At 42.9% G+C, this 16,718-nt stretch overlaps 1 protein-coding gene across 1 annotated transcript in view; it reads left to right on the top strand.

Annotated features, from left to right (window-relative positions):
• LOC140366086 (zinc finger protein 385A-like) overlaps nucleotides 1–16,718 on the top strand; it is a 60,619-nt gene that overhangs the window by 40,347 nt on the left and 3,554 nt on the right. Inside the window, exon 4 of the mRNA XM_072452759.1 lies at nucleotides 16,139–16,286. Coding sequence (XP_072308860.1) covers nucleotides 16,139–16,286 — 148 coding nt within the window. The remainder of the gene's footprint in view (nucleotides 1–16,138; nucleotides 16,287–16,718) is intronic.

Here is a 16,718-nt window from a genome sequence, read left to right as displayed (position 1 = left end):
AATAGCCAGAATGTAGAGAGGCACGATTTTTAGAGGTGTGCAAATTTTTGTGACTTTTCGTCAATGTTCACTGGGTGAAAAATAGGGGGGTTGGTCCCGAGAAGAAGAAGAAAGAAAGAAAGAAAGAAAGAATAATATTCCGATGCGAAAACAATGTTTCCCATTTTTCAAATATCATAAACTATACATTTTCGGAAAGCGCTCGCGCTTTCCTACCTCATGGTGTGGGTCCCTGGTCACTGACGGGTACTTTCGATAATTTTGAGTGGGCTTCGCCCACTTTGTGTTTTTGGCCCTCTATACAGTAATAATGTTCAATTTTTGCATTACATGCTTATATGCACGGAACATGCAAGAGATGGGGAACGTATTCGTGAGCTACTTAGCGCAAATGAGTGCTTTATATGGGGATGACGACCGCGAAGCGGTCGTCATCCCAATGTAAAGTGCTCGTTTAGTGCGAACTTTTGCACGGGCTTCGCCCGTTTACAACGGTAATGTTCCATTTTCCTACAACTAATTAGTATGCACGGGGCGTGCATGAGTGGAGGAGTGCGTTAGTGAGTGTTTGGAAGTGGGCGAGCGCTTCGCGCTCGATTTCGTGCGCACTACGTGCGCACTTTCGCAGCCGTGCTTCGCACGGCCTTACGAGATTAATAGGCCTCTCGCCAGCTTGTGGCGCTCGGGCCTAATAATAATAATAATATTTTTAGCAAAAACAATATAGCCGTTTCCACTATAACAACAAATTATACATCGTTTGAAAGCTCTAAGCCTTCCCCATGCCGCCATGGGGTGGAATCATCATTACGAGCGCTTACGTGCTCGTCACTCCCTATTCCGTCGGGATGCCCCGCCCACTCCCCATAGACTTCCATTGATTTGAGCAGATACAAGCATGGCCCATGCCTGCGGCATGGATTCTCGCGTACGGGACGATGCCAGGAGGGTTTTTGGAGGAATGCAGCGCTTCGCGCTGCTGTTGTCAACAATTAGTGAATGGGCTACGCCCATTCACTAATTGTTGACTATTTCTGTCATAGCAGGAGTAAGTATGCATGATCCATGCCTTCGGCATGGGCTAGTTCACTGTACTTGCCAGGGGCGACGGGGCACCAAACATGTTTGGTCAGACAGTTGCAACGCTGCCTTCGGCAGCGTTGCGGGAGCAATAGGCCCTCCGCCCTGCTGGGGCTCGGGCCTAATAATATTCCGATGCGAAAACAATGTTTCCCATTTTCCAAATATCATAAACTATACATTTTCGGAAAGCGCTCGCGCTTTCCTACCTCATGGTGTGGGTCCCTGGTCACTGACGGGTACTTTCGTTAATTTTAAGTGGGCTCCGCCCACTTTGTGTTTTTGGCCCTCTATACAGTAATAATGTTCAATTTTTGCATTACATGCTTATATGCACGGAACATGCAAGAGATGGGGAACGTATTCGTGAGCTACTTAGCGCAAATGAGTGCTTTACATGGGGATGACGACCGCTTCGCGGTCGTCATCTCAATGTAAAGTGCTCGTTTAGTGCGCACTTTTGCACGGGCTTCGCCCGTTTACAACGGTAATGTTCCATTTTCCTACTACTAATTAGTATGCACGGGGCGTGCGTGGAGGAGTGCGTTAGTGAGTGTTTGGAAGTGGGCGAGCGCTTCGCGCTCGATTTCGTGCGCACTACGTGCGCACTTTCGCAGCCGTGCTTCGCACGGCCTTACGAGATTAATAGGCCTCTCGCCAGCTTGTGGCGCTCGGGCCTAATAATGGCTTGGATTGATATTGTCTTATAGCAGCCCGTCGACGTTCTGTGTAATAACAGAGACATTAACAATATAACGTTTGGACTTTCTTTGCACTAGTGACAAACGTCTTCTTCTTTTTTGCTGTGCATTAACATTTGAGCTGTGAAGGGTTGAATCCTTTACATCTATGACTCATAAATGTTTTATTCTGAAATGTATTTATTCATTTATTGCATGCTCTTTACGTTATGGTTCATTTAGAAAAGCGTTTTGTCGGATTATCCAGGATTAGCGTTGGGAGTACTTTCATGGTTCATTGTGATGCTTTTTGGAACAATACGTTACACTACAAAATGTTGTTGTCGTGACAGACCAGCAGCCACAACTGCCCTGGGGCTGACAGACGAAGTAAGGGTAAAACAGCTGAAAATTGTCTGTCCGACTTCAGCGAAAACCAATTGCGTATTCTCATATTTCTTTACCGAACCACAGTGCTGCGACGTGAACCGTCTTCGTCGCTGTCATCTCATTTTTTGTTGAACCGTTGACACACAGTCGTTTTTATTAAAGCACATTTGGTTGATTGGGGGTCGTGTTTGTTGAAAGAAGTCGTTTGAACCGAGGGGATGAACTTGATCTTGTTCTTAACGCCGTCGATACTGACGACGAACATTTGTGGAATTCGGTTTTGACAGCCAGCGCTACTCGAGGACGTGTTAAGGACAGGACATGAGGGGGGAATGGAGAGGGGGAGAGAAAGAGAGCAAGAGGGAAGGAGAGGAGAGAGAGGGGAAATAGAGGTTATGAGATAGAAGAGAGAGGGAGAAGGAGGAGAGAAACAGAAGAGGGAGCATGGGGACAGAGATGTTTTTTAGGATAGAGGGAAATATAAGGGTAAGATGAGGAGAAAGATAGAAATAGAGAGAGGAAAGACAAGCAGTGAGCAGAGAGAGGGAGGAAGGTGTAGGGAAGAGGGGACGACGGTAGAGGGTGATGGAGGGAATGGAAAAGATGAGAGCCAGAGAAAGGAGTAAGAGGATTTGAAAGACGTTGAGAGGGAGGGGAGGAGGAGAGAGAAGAGAGAGAGAAGCAAAAGGGACAAGAGCAGAAGAAGGAAATGAGAGAGGAGAGACAAAAGGGAGGCATAGAGGATGAGAAAGAGTTACGAGATGAACAATAACCGACAAGAAAGAGGGATGGAAAGAAGGGTAAAGGTGAGAAAGGGGGAGAGAAGAGGAAGAGAGAGGAGAGAGTAAGACAGAGGGATAGAGATCAAGAAAAAATAGAGAAAGATAGAGAGAGGACAGTGGAAAGAAGAGGATGGATGAAAAAGGGTGAAGGTGATAGAGGGGGAGAGAAAAGAAAGAGAAGCGAGAGGTGATAGAGATCAAGAGAAATTAGACAAAGGACGAGAAAGGCTGAGAGAGACAAGATGAGAGAGAGAGAGAGAGAGAGAGAGAGAGAGAGAGAGAGGCGTGGGGAAGAGGGAAAAGGGGGCACAGATTAGTTTGCAGTGGTGAAACATTGGAGCTGTGATTCAAGTGGCCTCATTAAAAGTTTGCTGGTGTAAAGTGAAGAGCAAAAACAAATACATCGTAAGTCATGATGTGGACATTGAAGATCCGCTCCTGGGTTACACTCCCCCACTGGAGCCGATTCAGGGCAGCAGATTGAAAGTGTGAATCCATTTGGAATTTGTAGAGGGCTCTTAAATGTCTCCTTGGCTCTGCACGGGTTGAGCGACTAACACATCCTCAGCATGTATTTAAATCGGTATAATCCCTCATTTGTCTACAAATGCTATGAAACAGTTTCAGAGGTAGTGATTTTGAAACTGAGAGGTTTTGATGTCAATCTGGACGTCATTTTCGATCTAAAGGTCTGAGAAGCAAGAATTATACTACCCTGAGAGATTAGTTAGGAGTTTATAACCTGAAACTGCTTTGCCTATTGTTTTTGTTTTGTATAAATTTACTGTCAAAGTAGCCATTTTGTGTCAAAATCAGACCACTGGGGGCTGTATTGATCTACTTGTAAAACATGTTATGAGCCATGTGAAAGCTGATAAGGGTAGTTGATTCATGTTTCTGTCTGAAAAGGGTTCTATTGGCCAAAAGATTTATACATGTGAATACGGTGAGAGAGATTAGCTTCCTCCTTTCATAGTTTCAAAATCAGGTACACCATCTTTAAGTACCTGATAGGCATTGGACTGTATTCATTTCTTACTTAACCAATGTTTGAGCAGACGGTTGTAAACAGAAGGTAGATTATACATAAAACCACCATTTCTGTTTAAAGAAAGATTTTTGTCTCTTTTTTATCACGACAAAAGCCTCATTCACACCTTTTTCAATCCATCCCTTCTCGCTGGGATTTGTGGCTTTAAGTTGAAGATGCACAGCTCATTGCAAACCTCAATTCGAGTGCCTTCTGTGTTGATACAGTTTTTTGTGCAGTTTGTTTTTTGTGTGGGCATCTTGTTCTTGGAATGAACCAGTTTGTGTCTTAACATGTTGAATGGTTTAAAGTCTAAAAACCTTTTGCAGTTTTTCAGACGGACCAGATACATGGAATAGATATCTTTTCTATAACTGTATGTATGGCAAGGTATCACATAAACTGCCCTAAGCTTCAAAATGGGAAAGCTAGTGCACCTTTAAAGTTTCAAAAAGTTTCAAAAAGTAGTCATTCCTTTTTGAGTTGAAGATTTTTTGTCAGTTCTTGGGTGAAAGGTTTAATGTCTGAATACATTCAATCACAATGTCTATTCATTTAAGGTTAAATAAAAGTTAGTGCTGAGCCTGGTGTGGAAATTAGAAACTGTTTCACACGGACAATTTATTTCCTCCGGGTCTTAAATGATTAAAGTGGTTTGTAATAAGATAATGTCAGCGCAGTGTCAGATTGTTTTTCACTTGTGTGTAATAAGCATGATATGGGTAAGGGATTATCTCAAAATGGGTTGAAGCGGGGGGGGTCTTTTGTTGCTTTGAAGCTTCAATACTTTGAAGTCATTGTTTTGAAATGCTAAAAAACTCTCTCAGCAACGAACATTAGGCCAACATTAGGCGGCGAGCGCGTGCGAGGAGTACGCGGGTGCGTGAGGGGGAGCACGGCACGCTGTGGCCCGCACAGGCGCGCGCGGTGGGCGTCGCCGTCGCCAACGCGGCTGGTGCCGAAAAGTTGGAAAAGCTTTTTTGCGGCAAGACGCGGCGCAGCAAATGATCAAGAGATTTGGCTCTAATAACGTGCCTACGCACTGCCCGGAAGAAGGACCAACACAAACCCGCATGAGGTTTCGGCCAATCACAGAAGACGTGAGATTCTGCTTCTGTCAGTCTGACAGCAGGTCTAAGGTCTAAACGCAGGCAATTGACTATTACAGGTTTCTCAATGTGGTCATCTCACAGTTTGGGTTGAATGGGATGTGCCGTAGGGCCCGTAGACCATGTGGATTGAGTAAACAAACATGCGCGACAGGAGACATTATTTGGAGAGTTCATAACTTCTAAATATAAACTTACCAAAGGATGTTCAGGGATGTTCACTAGAGGTGAGCAGGGTCTATCAAGCTACTATCGTTTTATCAACGCGTAACATTTTATGTGAAGCCAGACAAAGTCTTTTGGGGGGGAGGGGGTCTAGAGAGAGACGAAAAAAATTAAGTATTTTCAGTTTCAACCCATTTTGAGATGATCACTAAGTGGGTTAGAACAACAAGAAAAACAAAACCTGAGGTAAATTTCATTCATTTCAATTTGCTTCACATTTGGTGATAATATGAGTGATTAATTAGATTATTTGCCAACATAGCTGAAATCTAATAGCCTGATTAACGGGCTATAAATAGTTCCACATTGCAGAGGTAAAGTGTGGAAGGATATGACCCTGAAGCAGCAAAGTGTGAAGGTCAGAGAAACTGAGAGGGGCACTATCTTATTTTACACCCAGTCCCACGCAAATATACAGAGCTCATTCTGTTGGCTAAAATCTTTGTTGAATATTTTGCAAGATATTTTTTGTTACTAGGCCTAATAAAAAAATAAAATATAACACATCTAGATCCATACTCCAAATAAATGTATGTTGTTTTAATTGTAATATGTTCAATCAAAGAGCACCAGACACCACCAGAACATTACATTTCACCAATGATCTAGTGTCTGAACAAGCGGGAGGAGGTCCATGAAGCTGTGCAATGTGATTCATATCAATATTCATTCATTTGGTAGACTAAATTAATTATAGATTTGATGATGAAATTTGCAAGACATTGTGTCGATGAAAAGTGGACTTAAACTAATTTTCAAAGCCTTAACTACAGCAAAAAGAAAAGTCTGACTTCATAAAACACAGCGCTCGGGATTCTGGAGAAACAATAGATATTTGTTGTGGTTTTATTTTAAATTTTACTCTCTGTTTTAATGTTAAAGCTTGAATTTGGTTAATCAATAATGTTATTATTCAGGTCACAATACAATCATAAGAGCTAGAAAAAATAACAATTGTGACCATTTTAGAGGCAAAAATAAGTTATTTTAATTCAATGTATGAAAGTAAACCTGTTAAATTAACTGTACTTTATCATTCATAAATCTTGATTTTCTTCATGTCACATAATTAGAGCAATGATGACCAATTAGAGGAGAATGAAAGTGAATAATGGATTTCACTGCTGTTTGGTACACATTCACATCCGTTGCATGTTTCTGCTTCTGACCATTACAGTATTTTACATTGCGTCTGCTGCTGCCTGTGTAGAAAGCCTTTAGTATCGAGCTGTTCGTGTCCAGACAAACTCGAGAGATGTGGACATTCTTAAATAATGTAGGACCTGCTCTTCTACTGAGGCATCAAGACATATACACACCAAAACATACAAACACTAACACGCTCAGGCATCACATTGTACATTGTCATAAATAAAACTGCAATGGATGTTTAGTTTTAGTTTGAATGTGGTATTTTAAATGTAAAAAATAACATGGTATTTGAATTGTAATAGCCTTATTCAAGTTAGCATTGAGGAAAAGAAGGTAAAAAGTCATTTTTACGGTTCAGACTTGTACAAACACTGTTCAAATTGGGACAAAACCTCCAGCTAAACTTAGACAAGTCTAAGCTCGACCAGGAATGGAACTGGACCAAACCAGGTCTACATCAGGACTAAACTGGGCTCAAACCAGGACCAAACAAGAGCAAGCCTGAACAGAGCCTTGAACAAATTGACTCTTTAAAAGTAGATCAAGAGCTCTGACATTTCTCTTCATCTTCTGCTCTCACTCACAGCTCCCCGCTCTCTTTTCTCATGTCTCTTCTTTCTTCTCTCTTCTCTCTTCTCACTTCTCACTTCTCTCTTCTCTCTTCTCTCTTCTCTCTTCTCTCTTCTCTCTTCTCTCTTCTCTCTTCTCTCTCTCCCTTAGTAAACCGCCACTCTTTCTGTAACGATGCAGTTCGTTATGAGGGGACAGATTAGCCGCTGCTTCTGCTGCAAACCTGACGTCATGCACCGCAGTCTCTCTCTCCTTCTCTCTCCCTCTTTCACCAATCCATCCCAATTCTCTCTCCTCCATCTTTTCATTTTCTCCTCTATGCCTTTCTTGTTGTCATGCCCTCTCTCTCTATCTCTTTCCCTCTCTTCTCCATCATCCCTGTGCTGTTTCTCTTTTCCCCATCTCTTCTCTCTCCTTTCTCTTTCTCTCTCTCTCTGTATACATATTACTACACTTTCTTTTGCACAATCACTTCCTCTAATCCCCCTTCTTTCTTCTCTCTCCTCTCTTTCTTTCTGTATCCCTCCCCGCCTCTCTCTCTCTCCCTTTTCAGTTTCTCTCTCTCTCTCTCTCTCTCTCTCTCTCTCCCTCTTCAGTTTCTCTCTCTCTGTCTTTTTCTCCTCTCGTTGACCATCTCCTCTGCCTCCTCCATTTTTCCCTAACTCTTGTCTCTCTTCCAGTCCTTTCCCCTCCTCCCTCTCCTGCATTTCTCCCTCTCTCCATCTGCTTCTCACTCCTGCTCTCTTCTTCCTCTCCTGAGGTCAACTCCACACCTCCACGTCACATTTGCCTTACTGTCCAACGTGACGTATCCGTTTGCTCACCTCATCATCTCTCTCTCTCTCTCTCTCTCTCTCTCTCTCTCTTTCTCTCTCTCTCTCTCTCTCTCTCTCTCTCTCTCTATCTATACGTCTGCGTGTACAAACAGGGAACACTGTATCATCTGCTTCCTTTCCTCTCTCTCCTCCATCGTTTCCTTCCAGGGCTCTCCCTCCACAACAGATTTGGCACTCGCTCTGTGTTCTGTGCCTCTGTCGCTCTATAGATAAAACATCAAAGCACATCTTGCTTAGAAAAAAAGAAGCTCAGAGAGAGAAAGAGGGAGGAGAGAATGAAAAAGAAAGACAGAGAGAGAGAAGAAGAGGTAGGAGAGAACGAAAAAGACAAACAGCGAGAGAGGAGAAGAACAGGGAGGAGAGAAAATACAAGAGAGACAGAGAGAGAGAAGAAGAGGGAGGAGAGAAAGAAAAAGAGAGACGGAGAGAGAGAAGAAGAGGGAGGAGAGAAGGAAAAAGAGAGACAGAGAGAGAGAAGAAGAGGGAGGAGAGAAGGAAAAAGAGAGACAGAGAGAGAGAAGAAGAGGGAGGAGAGAAAGAAAAAGAGAGACGGAGAGAGAGAAGAAGAGGGAGGAGAGAAGGAAAAAGAGAGACAGAGAAGAAGCGGGAAAGAGACACTTTTTACTTGTACACTCACATTTATTGACAGCTCATTTTTAAAAACACACACAGAATTTAGTTAAACATCATCAGTCCTGTTTTCACATCTCCAAAAGTAAAAGCGGCTCCCTCCTCACTGTCCACACACTCTCAAACCCCTCTGGCGCCACCACCAGTGTGCTGTACACAGTACACAGTACACAGTACACAGTACACAATACACAATACACAATACACAATACACAATACACAATACACAATACACAATACACAATACACAGTACACAGTACACAGTACACAGTACACAGTGTCGTGCTGTGATCAGTTTCTTTAAAAGTTCCACAGGGTCCGAGCAGCCCGACCCAGCTGAGACAGAGAGAGAGAGAAAAGAGGGGAGAGAAAGAATGAGAGAGACAGAGAGAGAGAAAAACACAGAGAGAAAGAGAGACAGAGAGAAAGAGAGCGAAGAAGAGGGAGAAGAGAAAGAAAGAGAAACAGAGAGAGAAGGAAAAATAGAGAGGAGAAGAAGGGGGTAGAAAAAATAAGAGACAGAGAGACAAGAAAGACAGACAGACAGACAGACGGACGGACGGACGGACGGACAGAAGAAAAAAGAAAGACAGACAGACAGACAGACGGACGGACGGACGGACAGAAGAAAAAAGAAAGACAGACAGACAGAAGAAAAAATAAAGACAGACAGACAGAAGAAAAAAGAAAGACAGACAGACAGAAGAAAAAAGAAAGACAGACAGACAGAAGAAAAAAGAAAGACAGACAGAAGAAAAAAGAAAGACAGACAGAGAGGGAGAAGAAAAAAGAAAGACAGACAGAATAAAAAAGAAAGACAGACAGACAGACAGAAGAAAAAAGAAAGACAGACAGACAGACAGAAGAAAAAAGAAAGACAGACAGACAGACAGAAGAAAAAAGAAAGACAGACAGAGAGGGAGAAGAAAAAAGAAAGACAGAGAGTTAAGAAAAGCGGGACAGAGAGGGCTGAGAGAGCAAAAGGCAGTGAGAAAGAGAGACAGGGAGAGAAGAAAAGAAGAGGGAGGAGAAAAAGAAAAAGACGTGAAAAGTGTGAATGCATCTCTCTATGTCTCTCTCTGTCTCTCTCTCTCAGTCTCTCTTTTTCTGTCCCTCTCTATCTCCATCTCTCTCTGTCTCTTTGTGTGTGTGGGTGTGTGTGCGTGTGTGTGTGTGCGTGTGTGTCTCTCTCTCCCTCTCTCTCTCTCTCTCTCTTTCTCTCTCTTTCTCTCTCTCTCTCTCCACATCTTCATTCTTAATCGTGGCATTTCTGTAGCTCTCTCTGTCAATGCAAACGTCAGACAGAACAGAGAGGACAGATTCTGGATAATGTGTCGCTGCTTCTATTGGATTGACACATTGATTTTTCTGGAGCCTGACATCGAAGGCGCTCAAAGTGTCAAGTGGAAGCATCAACATGACTGAGAGTTAGCCGCTCAAAAAGCAGAATACTTAAAGGCAATATCATGCATTATCTAGGCTTTTTAGACTACATTTGGCACCATCATTTTGGTATTTTCTGTGGTGAAACTTGAATCGTTGGAGCTCTACAACACAAAAGTCAAAACGGACCAGCGCAGTAAGGTAAGAGTATGGTGTCAGAATACTTAAAGGCAACCATCATGAGCAATCTGGGGGTGAAAGTGGACCCAGACCTTAAACTGGACAGCCAGATAAAAGCTGTCGTGAAGTCAAGCTTCTTCCAGTTGAGGCAGCTGGCAAAAATAAAACCAGTCCTTCAGAGACAGCATTTTGAAACCGTAATCCATGCCTTTGTCACCACTCGGCTGGATCACTGCAATGCTCTCTATTATTATGAGGGTTAGTGGGTCCTCAATTGCTCGTCTCCAACTGGTCCAAAATGCTGCTGCCCATCTTTTAACTGGAACAAGAAAATATGAGCACATTTCGCCTATTTTAGCTACACTCCACTAGCTGCCCGTTCATTTTAGGATTCATTTTAAAACTCTTTTATTTACTTTTAAAGCCTTAAATGGTCTTGCCCCTCCTTACCTCTCCGAGCTGCTACACCCCTACACTCCCAGCCGTTCCCTCAGGTCAGCTGATCAGCTACTCCTGGCAGTGCCACAGGCTAGGCTAAAGGTCAGAGGTGAACGAGCCTTTGCAGTGGCAGCTCCAAAACTGTGGAACAAACTGCCACTCCCCATAAGAAAAGCCTCCTCACTGCCTCTTTTTAAATCGCTTCTAAAGACCCATCTGTTTTCTCTGGCTTTTAACACCATGTAGTGTGTTGATTGTATGTTTTATATGTGTTGGGAGGGCAGCACCTTTTTATTTATTTTATTTTGTTTATTTTTATTCCATTGATTTTAGTGTGTTTGTTTGATTAAATTTTCTATTTGATTTTGTTTTTATATCTTATTTTATTACTTTTATCCTATTTTACCTTGCTGTGAAGCACTTTGGAACCCTCTGGTTGTATAAATCGTGCTATATAAATAAAGTGGATTGGATTGTCAGAAAACTATGAAAAGTAGGTTTCTCATGTTGGTGCCACTGAGTACTGCCCCCTCTGCTCACCTCGTCCATGTGTGCTCGTTAGTGTGTGAGTCTCGCTGAGAAGTGAATGAAGAATGACCCCAACAGAAGCTCTTTGAGAGGAAGACCACCATCAAATGTTAAAGTCGGAATATTGTTTCTCTTAAAGGATGTACTTTGTCAAATGGACCTTTATGAGCTTTTGACCACATTACGTTTCCTTGTCATTAGTTTTCTCACAGTATTTCGATTTATTCATGCATGTTTGAGTAATCCTGCACTGTCCTGTTTACACCCACCCCGCATCCCCGCCCACTGCTCTATTCAGGGTCATACATGTAGGGTTCAAAAATGTCACGTAGACATTTTTCATCAATAAAGTCGGATCAATATTGCGTTTTACAATGAACGAAACAGAAAAAGAACAGTAGACGGGAGAGTTTGATGGTCCATTTGTCTGAAGAAGGTCAAAGGGCCCAAACGTTGCACTTTAAATAAAGCAGACTCCTTTTTGAATGAACAAAATGTAACTACATAATCTACGTTACAGTTTAATACTGAATACCAGATCACCAGATAATCTGTGCTTGGCCAGTGGTGCAGTGGTTAAGGGCGTTGCACATGCTTTGATTCCAACTCCCTCGACCATTTGCCCACCTTGAGCAGAATTTTAAACAGGAGAAGTTTGCGTGTGTACTTATGTTACATGTTGTGGTTGATCTCTGGTCTGATCGCAGTACATTGGCGGCAGCAGCAGCAGCAGCAGGAGTTGTGTTTCAGTGAAACTTGTGTATCTGTCAACACCAATAAAGACCGGGGCTATAAGGGTCTCACTCAGCGAATACTATGGCTCGCTCAGACCTCCACACTTGTACCCGACACATGCTGCCCCCTATTGACAACCTGAACAGCAGATAATCCATACAGCTCAATGGCACAGAGCACTTACTTCACATACTGAGGTATGAGTCCTGAGCAAATTTAAAGGGGCCATATGTAAGGAGCCATTATGTAAGGGTTAGTCCTGAGGGGGCTTAAAGGAGCCGTATGTTAGGAGCTGTATGTAAGGCTTAGTCCTATGGGGGTTTAAATGAGCCGTATGTAAGGCTTAGTCCTGGGAGGGTTTGAAGTTGAAGGAGCCGTATGTAAGGCATTAAGTCGTCTGTGTCCCAGATGAAATAATATGTTCAAATCAAATTAAATCAATTTATTTTTGTAAGGCCCAAAATCACAACAACAGTTGCCTCTGAGGGCCACAGGGCCATGTTCAAATCAAACCATTGCTAAACTATATTCTATATTCTATATTCTATAGTTGTATAGTCTATGTTGCTCACACTGATAACAATTATAATGCAGAATTATTCTCAAATACAAAAAGAGCAGACATGATGAGCTGATTGTAGAATAAGCCTAACGAGTCTCATTTGTGATAAACCTCTACTAACTATGATAACTATCTATCAGTCAATCATAACTTGAGCTGACCTGCATTAGCCGTCACATATCGAAAGAAACAAACACATTTTATCCACAGAAGGATAGTAATCTGACAAAGGAACACAGGGAGCTCATTCTGCTTTCTGCATACAAGAGAAATGCTAACACTTTTTTACACACCATTTGATTTTGTGCTGAAATATTTGACAAATCCTCAACAAGTACTACTTCTAACAGATGTGTTTCTATTTCTTTTTAAACATTGTCTAAAATCTAACTGTACATTTATACAGCCCTCTTCTTTCAGTCCAAGTTTTTGACCGACTAAAAGCTAGAATTTCATTTGCATCACTATTTATTTACTCACTCTTTTGTACACTATTGATTTACATCTAAATATGAAAAACAGTAGACAAACACTTGAAAATCTCATCTCGGTTTTCCTTCTTCAATTGTCACATTTCGCCATAAAACTGCATTTCCCATAATCCCTCCTTCTCCGCGGCCATCACGAGCACATCAGTGATTACAGAACAACTTGTCGACAAAAGCGAAATATAGGAGAGCCTAATCTTCATCAGAAACCCAGCGGACTCCTCCGGCCGCTCCTCTGCTGTGACTGAACCGAGACGGATTTAGCATTCTGGGAAAATCAAGCTAATTATATGGCCCTCCACAAGTGATGTAATCAAAGGAACGGCAGCTTGATTGTGAGAGTGGAGGTCTTTTCCAGTCACTTTGATGAGAGAGGAGATTTAAACTAGTGGATAAAAGTGGCTTGATTGTAGATATGCTGGGGATGATATTGAAGTGTTGATGTAAATGTGATTAACGGAAATTATTAAAGTGGCTGAAGTACGGAAATATAACCAAATGACTAAAATATTGGTCAATGTTTTTGTTAGTGGAGTAATTATTTTATTCAAATTAAAAAGATTCCTATGGGGCAGCAAAAAGGAGAAGATCTGGAGTGAATTAACTGAATTGAACTGAACTGAGGAGTGAGCTGAAGAGGATTAAAGTGAGGAAGGCAGCAGGACCTGATGGCATCAGCCCCAGGCGCCTTAAGTCCTGCGCAGATGAACTGTGTGGAGTTGTGGAGCATGTCTTCAACATGAGCCTGAAGCTGAGGGTGGTACCACAGGTCTGGAAGACCTCCTGTCTGGTACCTGTGCCTAAGACACCGCGCACCAAAGACTTCAACAGCTTCAGGCCAGTGGCTCTCACGTCCCACCTGATGAAGACACTGGAGCGGCTGGTCCTGGACCACCTCCGCTCCACCGTGAGCTCAGCCATGGACCCGCTGCAGTTTGCATATCGGCCTGGCATCGGAGTAGAGGACGCCGTCATCCCTGCTGCACCGCTCTCTCTCCCACCTGGAAAAGCCTGGCAGCTCTGTGAGGATCCTGTTCTTCGATCTCTCCAGCGCCTTCAACACCATCCAGCCGCTGCTCCTGAGGGACAAGCTGGAGACGGCTGGTGTGGAGTATGACCTGGCAGAGTGGATCCTGGACTACCTCACAGACCGACCCCAGTTTGTGAGAGCCCGGGACTGTGTGTCTGACACTCGGACCTGCAGTGTGGGCACTGTCCTCGCGCCCTTTCTCTTCACCCTTTACACTGCAGACTTCAGACACGGCACGGACAGCTGTGTCCTGCAGAAGTTCTCTGACGACTCTGCTATCATCGGACTCATCACGGACGACGATGACAAGGAGTACAGGGGACTGGCGCAGGACTTTGTGGACTGGTGTCTGCGGAACCACCTCCTCATCAACACGGGGAAGACCAAGGAGATGGTGGTGGACTTCCGCAGACGCCACCCCACTGCCCCCTCACCAGTGAACATCCAGGGACGGGACATTGAGAGAGTGGACTCATACAAGTACCTGGGTGTTCATCTGAACCACAAACTGGACTGGACTCATAACACAGACGCACTGTACAGGAAGAGCCAGAGTCGGCTCTACCTCCTGAGGAGACTCAGGTCTTTTGGAGTGACAGGGCCACTCCTGAAGACCTTCTATGACTCTGTGGTGGCATCAGCCCTCCTGTACGGTGTGGCCTGCTGGAGCAGCAGCATCACAGAGAGGGAGAGGAGGAGACTGGACAAAGTCATCAAGAAGTCCAGCTCCGTCCTGGGCTGTGCTCTGGACTCGGTGCAGGAGGTGGGGGACAGAAGGGTCCTGGCTAGATTCACATCTATGCTGGACCATGAGTGTCACCCCCTGCAGGACACTCTCTCCGCTCTGGAGAGCAGCTTCAGTGAGAGACTGATCCACCCTCGCTGTGGGAGGGAGAGGTTTCGTAGGTCTTTCCTTCCTGCTGCTGTCAGACTTTATAACAAACACTGTTAGTCCTGAACACTCGCAATACTGACCTAACCATGTGCAATTCCGTCATATGTGCAATTACTGTGAAATTCATGTGCAATCTATGTGCTGTCGTGACACATATTCATGTGCAATTACTGTCGTGATCACATGCAATGGTATTTATGTATTTATTTATTTGTCTATGGGAGTTTTTGTTTATAGGAGATCTTCTACTGAAAGTGTTTTTTAGACTTCCTATAAGTGATCTGTTCTTTTCTTCTGTATCTGCCTCTGTATCTACCTGCGTTGCATCAATGAAATTTCCCCATGTGGTGATAAAGGAATATCTTATCTTATCTTAAGATTTTGGAGTGAATCATGAGTTTAATCACGTTATACATCTATATATATACGCGGCTTACTAGTACTTTTCTCTAAAAATAGTTGGTTTGCATGAACTCCTGTGCAGTGGTATTATTTTAAGTACAGTTTGGGTCAGATACATGGAAATACTTCACACTTTTGACACACTCACTCTTTAGTCGACTACAGCGCAAGTGCGCAGACGGTTTTCATGATTATACAAAACTTACCACAAATCATTATTGTTTTTTATTGCTATTAGTCATTGTTTATTGTTTCATTCCTAGTTGTAGGGGAAGAGAATATTGTATTTTCCGGACCAGAGTGTGCACCTTTTTTCATAGTTTTGGCCGGGGTGCGACTTATACTTATATTTATACTTATATACTTATACTTATACTCCGGAGCGACTTAAATGTGATATTATTTGTTATTTTCACACTTGCAACCTTATTTCATACTTTATTATGCATTTTTTGGCTGGTGCGACTCTACTCCGGTTCAACTTATAGTCCGGAAAATACGGTATATGACAAAAAGTTCAGATCACAATTACATAGATTAGACTTTTGAATTGATCACGATTCATGTGAGCTTTGTAGTTTGACACTGTTTAACTTCTGCTTCTTCCGGAGATCACACTTCACTGTGATTGGTTACCGAGGCCAAAGAAGATGAAGATTAGTTGGCGAAAAGTGTCTTAAATGCTGAGAAAAGTTGGATAAAACAAACTATTACTGAATAACAAAATATCAGATCACAATTATATTTTTTTAATCATATGGCTCAGTCCTTGTGTGTATAAAGAGTAAGAACAGCCCATATGAAGATAATTTCTTCAGCAAAAAATAATGTATACGTATACTAATTTGTCATTGTGATCTTCTCAGTTTGCAGAATGTCAGTTGGAATTCAAACATATAGTTTGATTTAATTAGAATAAAATGAAAAGTGGAATCCAAGCAAAATCATGATTCCTGATATTTAAAATTGACCTGCATTTTGAAAGTATTCCGTTGTATCGTGTTCTTTCCAGAGTCAGGCTGAAGCTCATTACAAAGGAAACCGTCACGCTCGTCGAGTGAAGGGAATCGAGACGACCAAGAGCGGGCGACTTCAGGACGGCGAGCGACAGAACCCAGACGCCTCGCTCCGCCCCCCGAGCCCCGACCAAAACAAACAAGGTGAGCGTTACCTGGAAGTGTTTTACCAAAGAGAGGTTAGACTGCGATAGAACTGTGAGGTGACGGGACAGAAAACCAGAGGGGGAAAGTCATTTGAATTCCAATGTGATTTTATCTGAATGACGGGACTTGAGTGAACAGCAGGCTATTGTTTGATTACAACTGAGTTAAAATATGGGCTTTGGTCAGGTGACTTAGTTGTTGTCACCTCCATGTTGAAGACCTCACCTCATGGTGTTGCCACTCCGCTGTTAGATAGTTATGAAAAACAACTGAAAATGTCTCATCCTAAACTATAACATAGTTGGAAATGAGGCTTGAAAAAAACTGTCTGCAAGTAGGGTAACGTTTATTAGCATAGCCACACAATAATATGTAAACTAGCATTAGCCAGCTGCTAACTACCAGAAACAAACAGCTCAGCCTCAGTCT

Source organism: Eucyclogobius newberryi, unplaced genomic scaffold (genome assembly GCF_026437365.1).
Source record: "Eucyclogobius newberryi isolate DKJ021-1_F unplaced genomic scaffold, fEucNew1.0.hap1 SCAF_19, whole genome shotgun sequence".
NCBI classification, from domain to species: Eukaryota; Metazoa; Chordata; class Actinopteri; order Gobiiformes; family Gobiidae; genus Eucyclogobius; species Eucyclogobius newberryi.
This window is presented reverse-complemented; position numbering and strand designations above follow the sequence as displayed.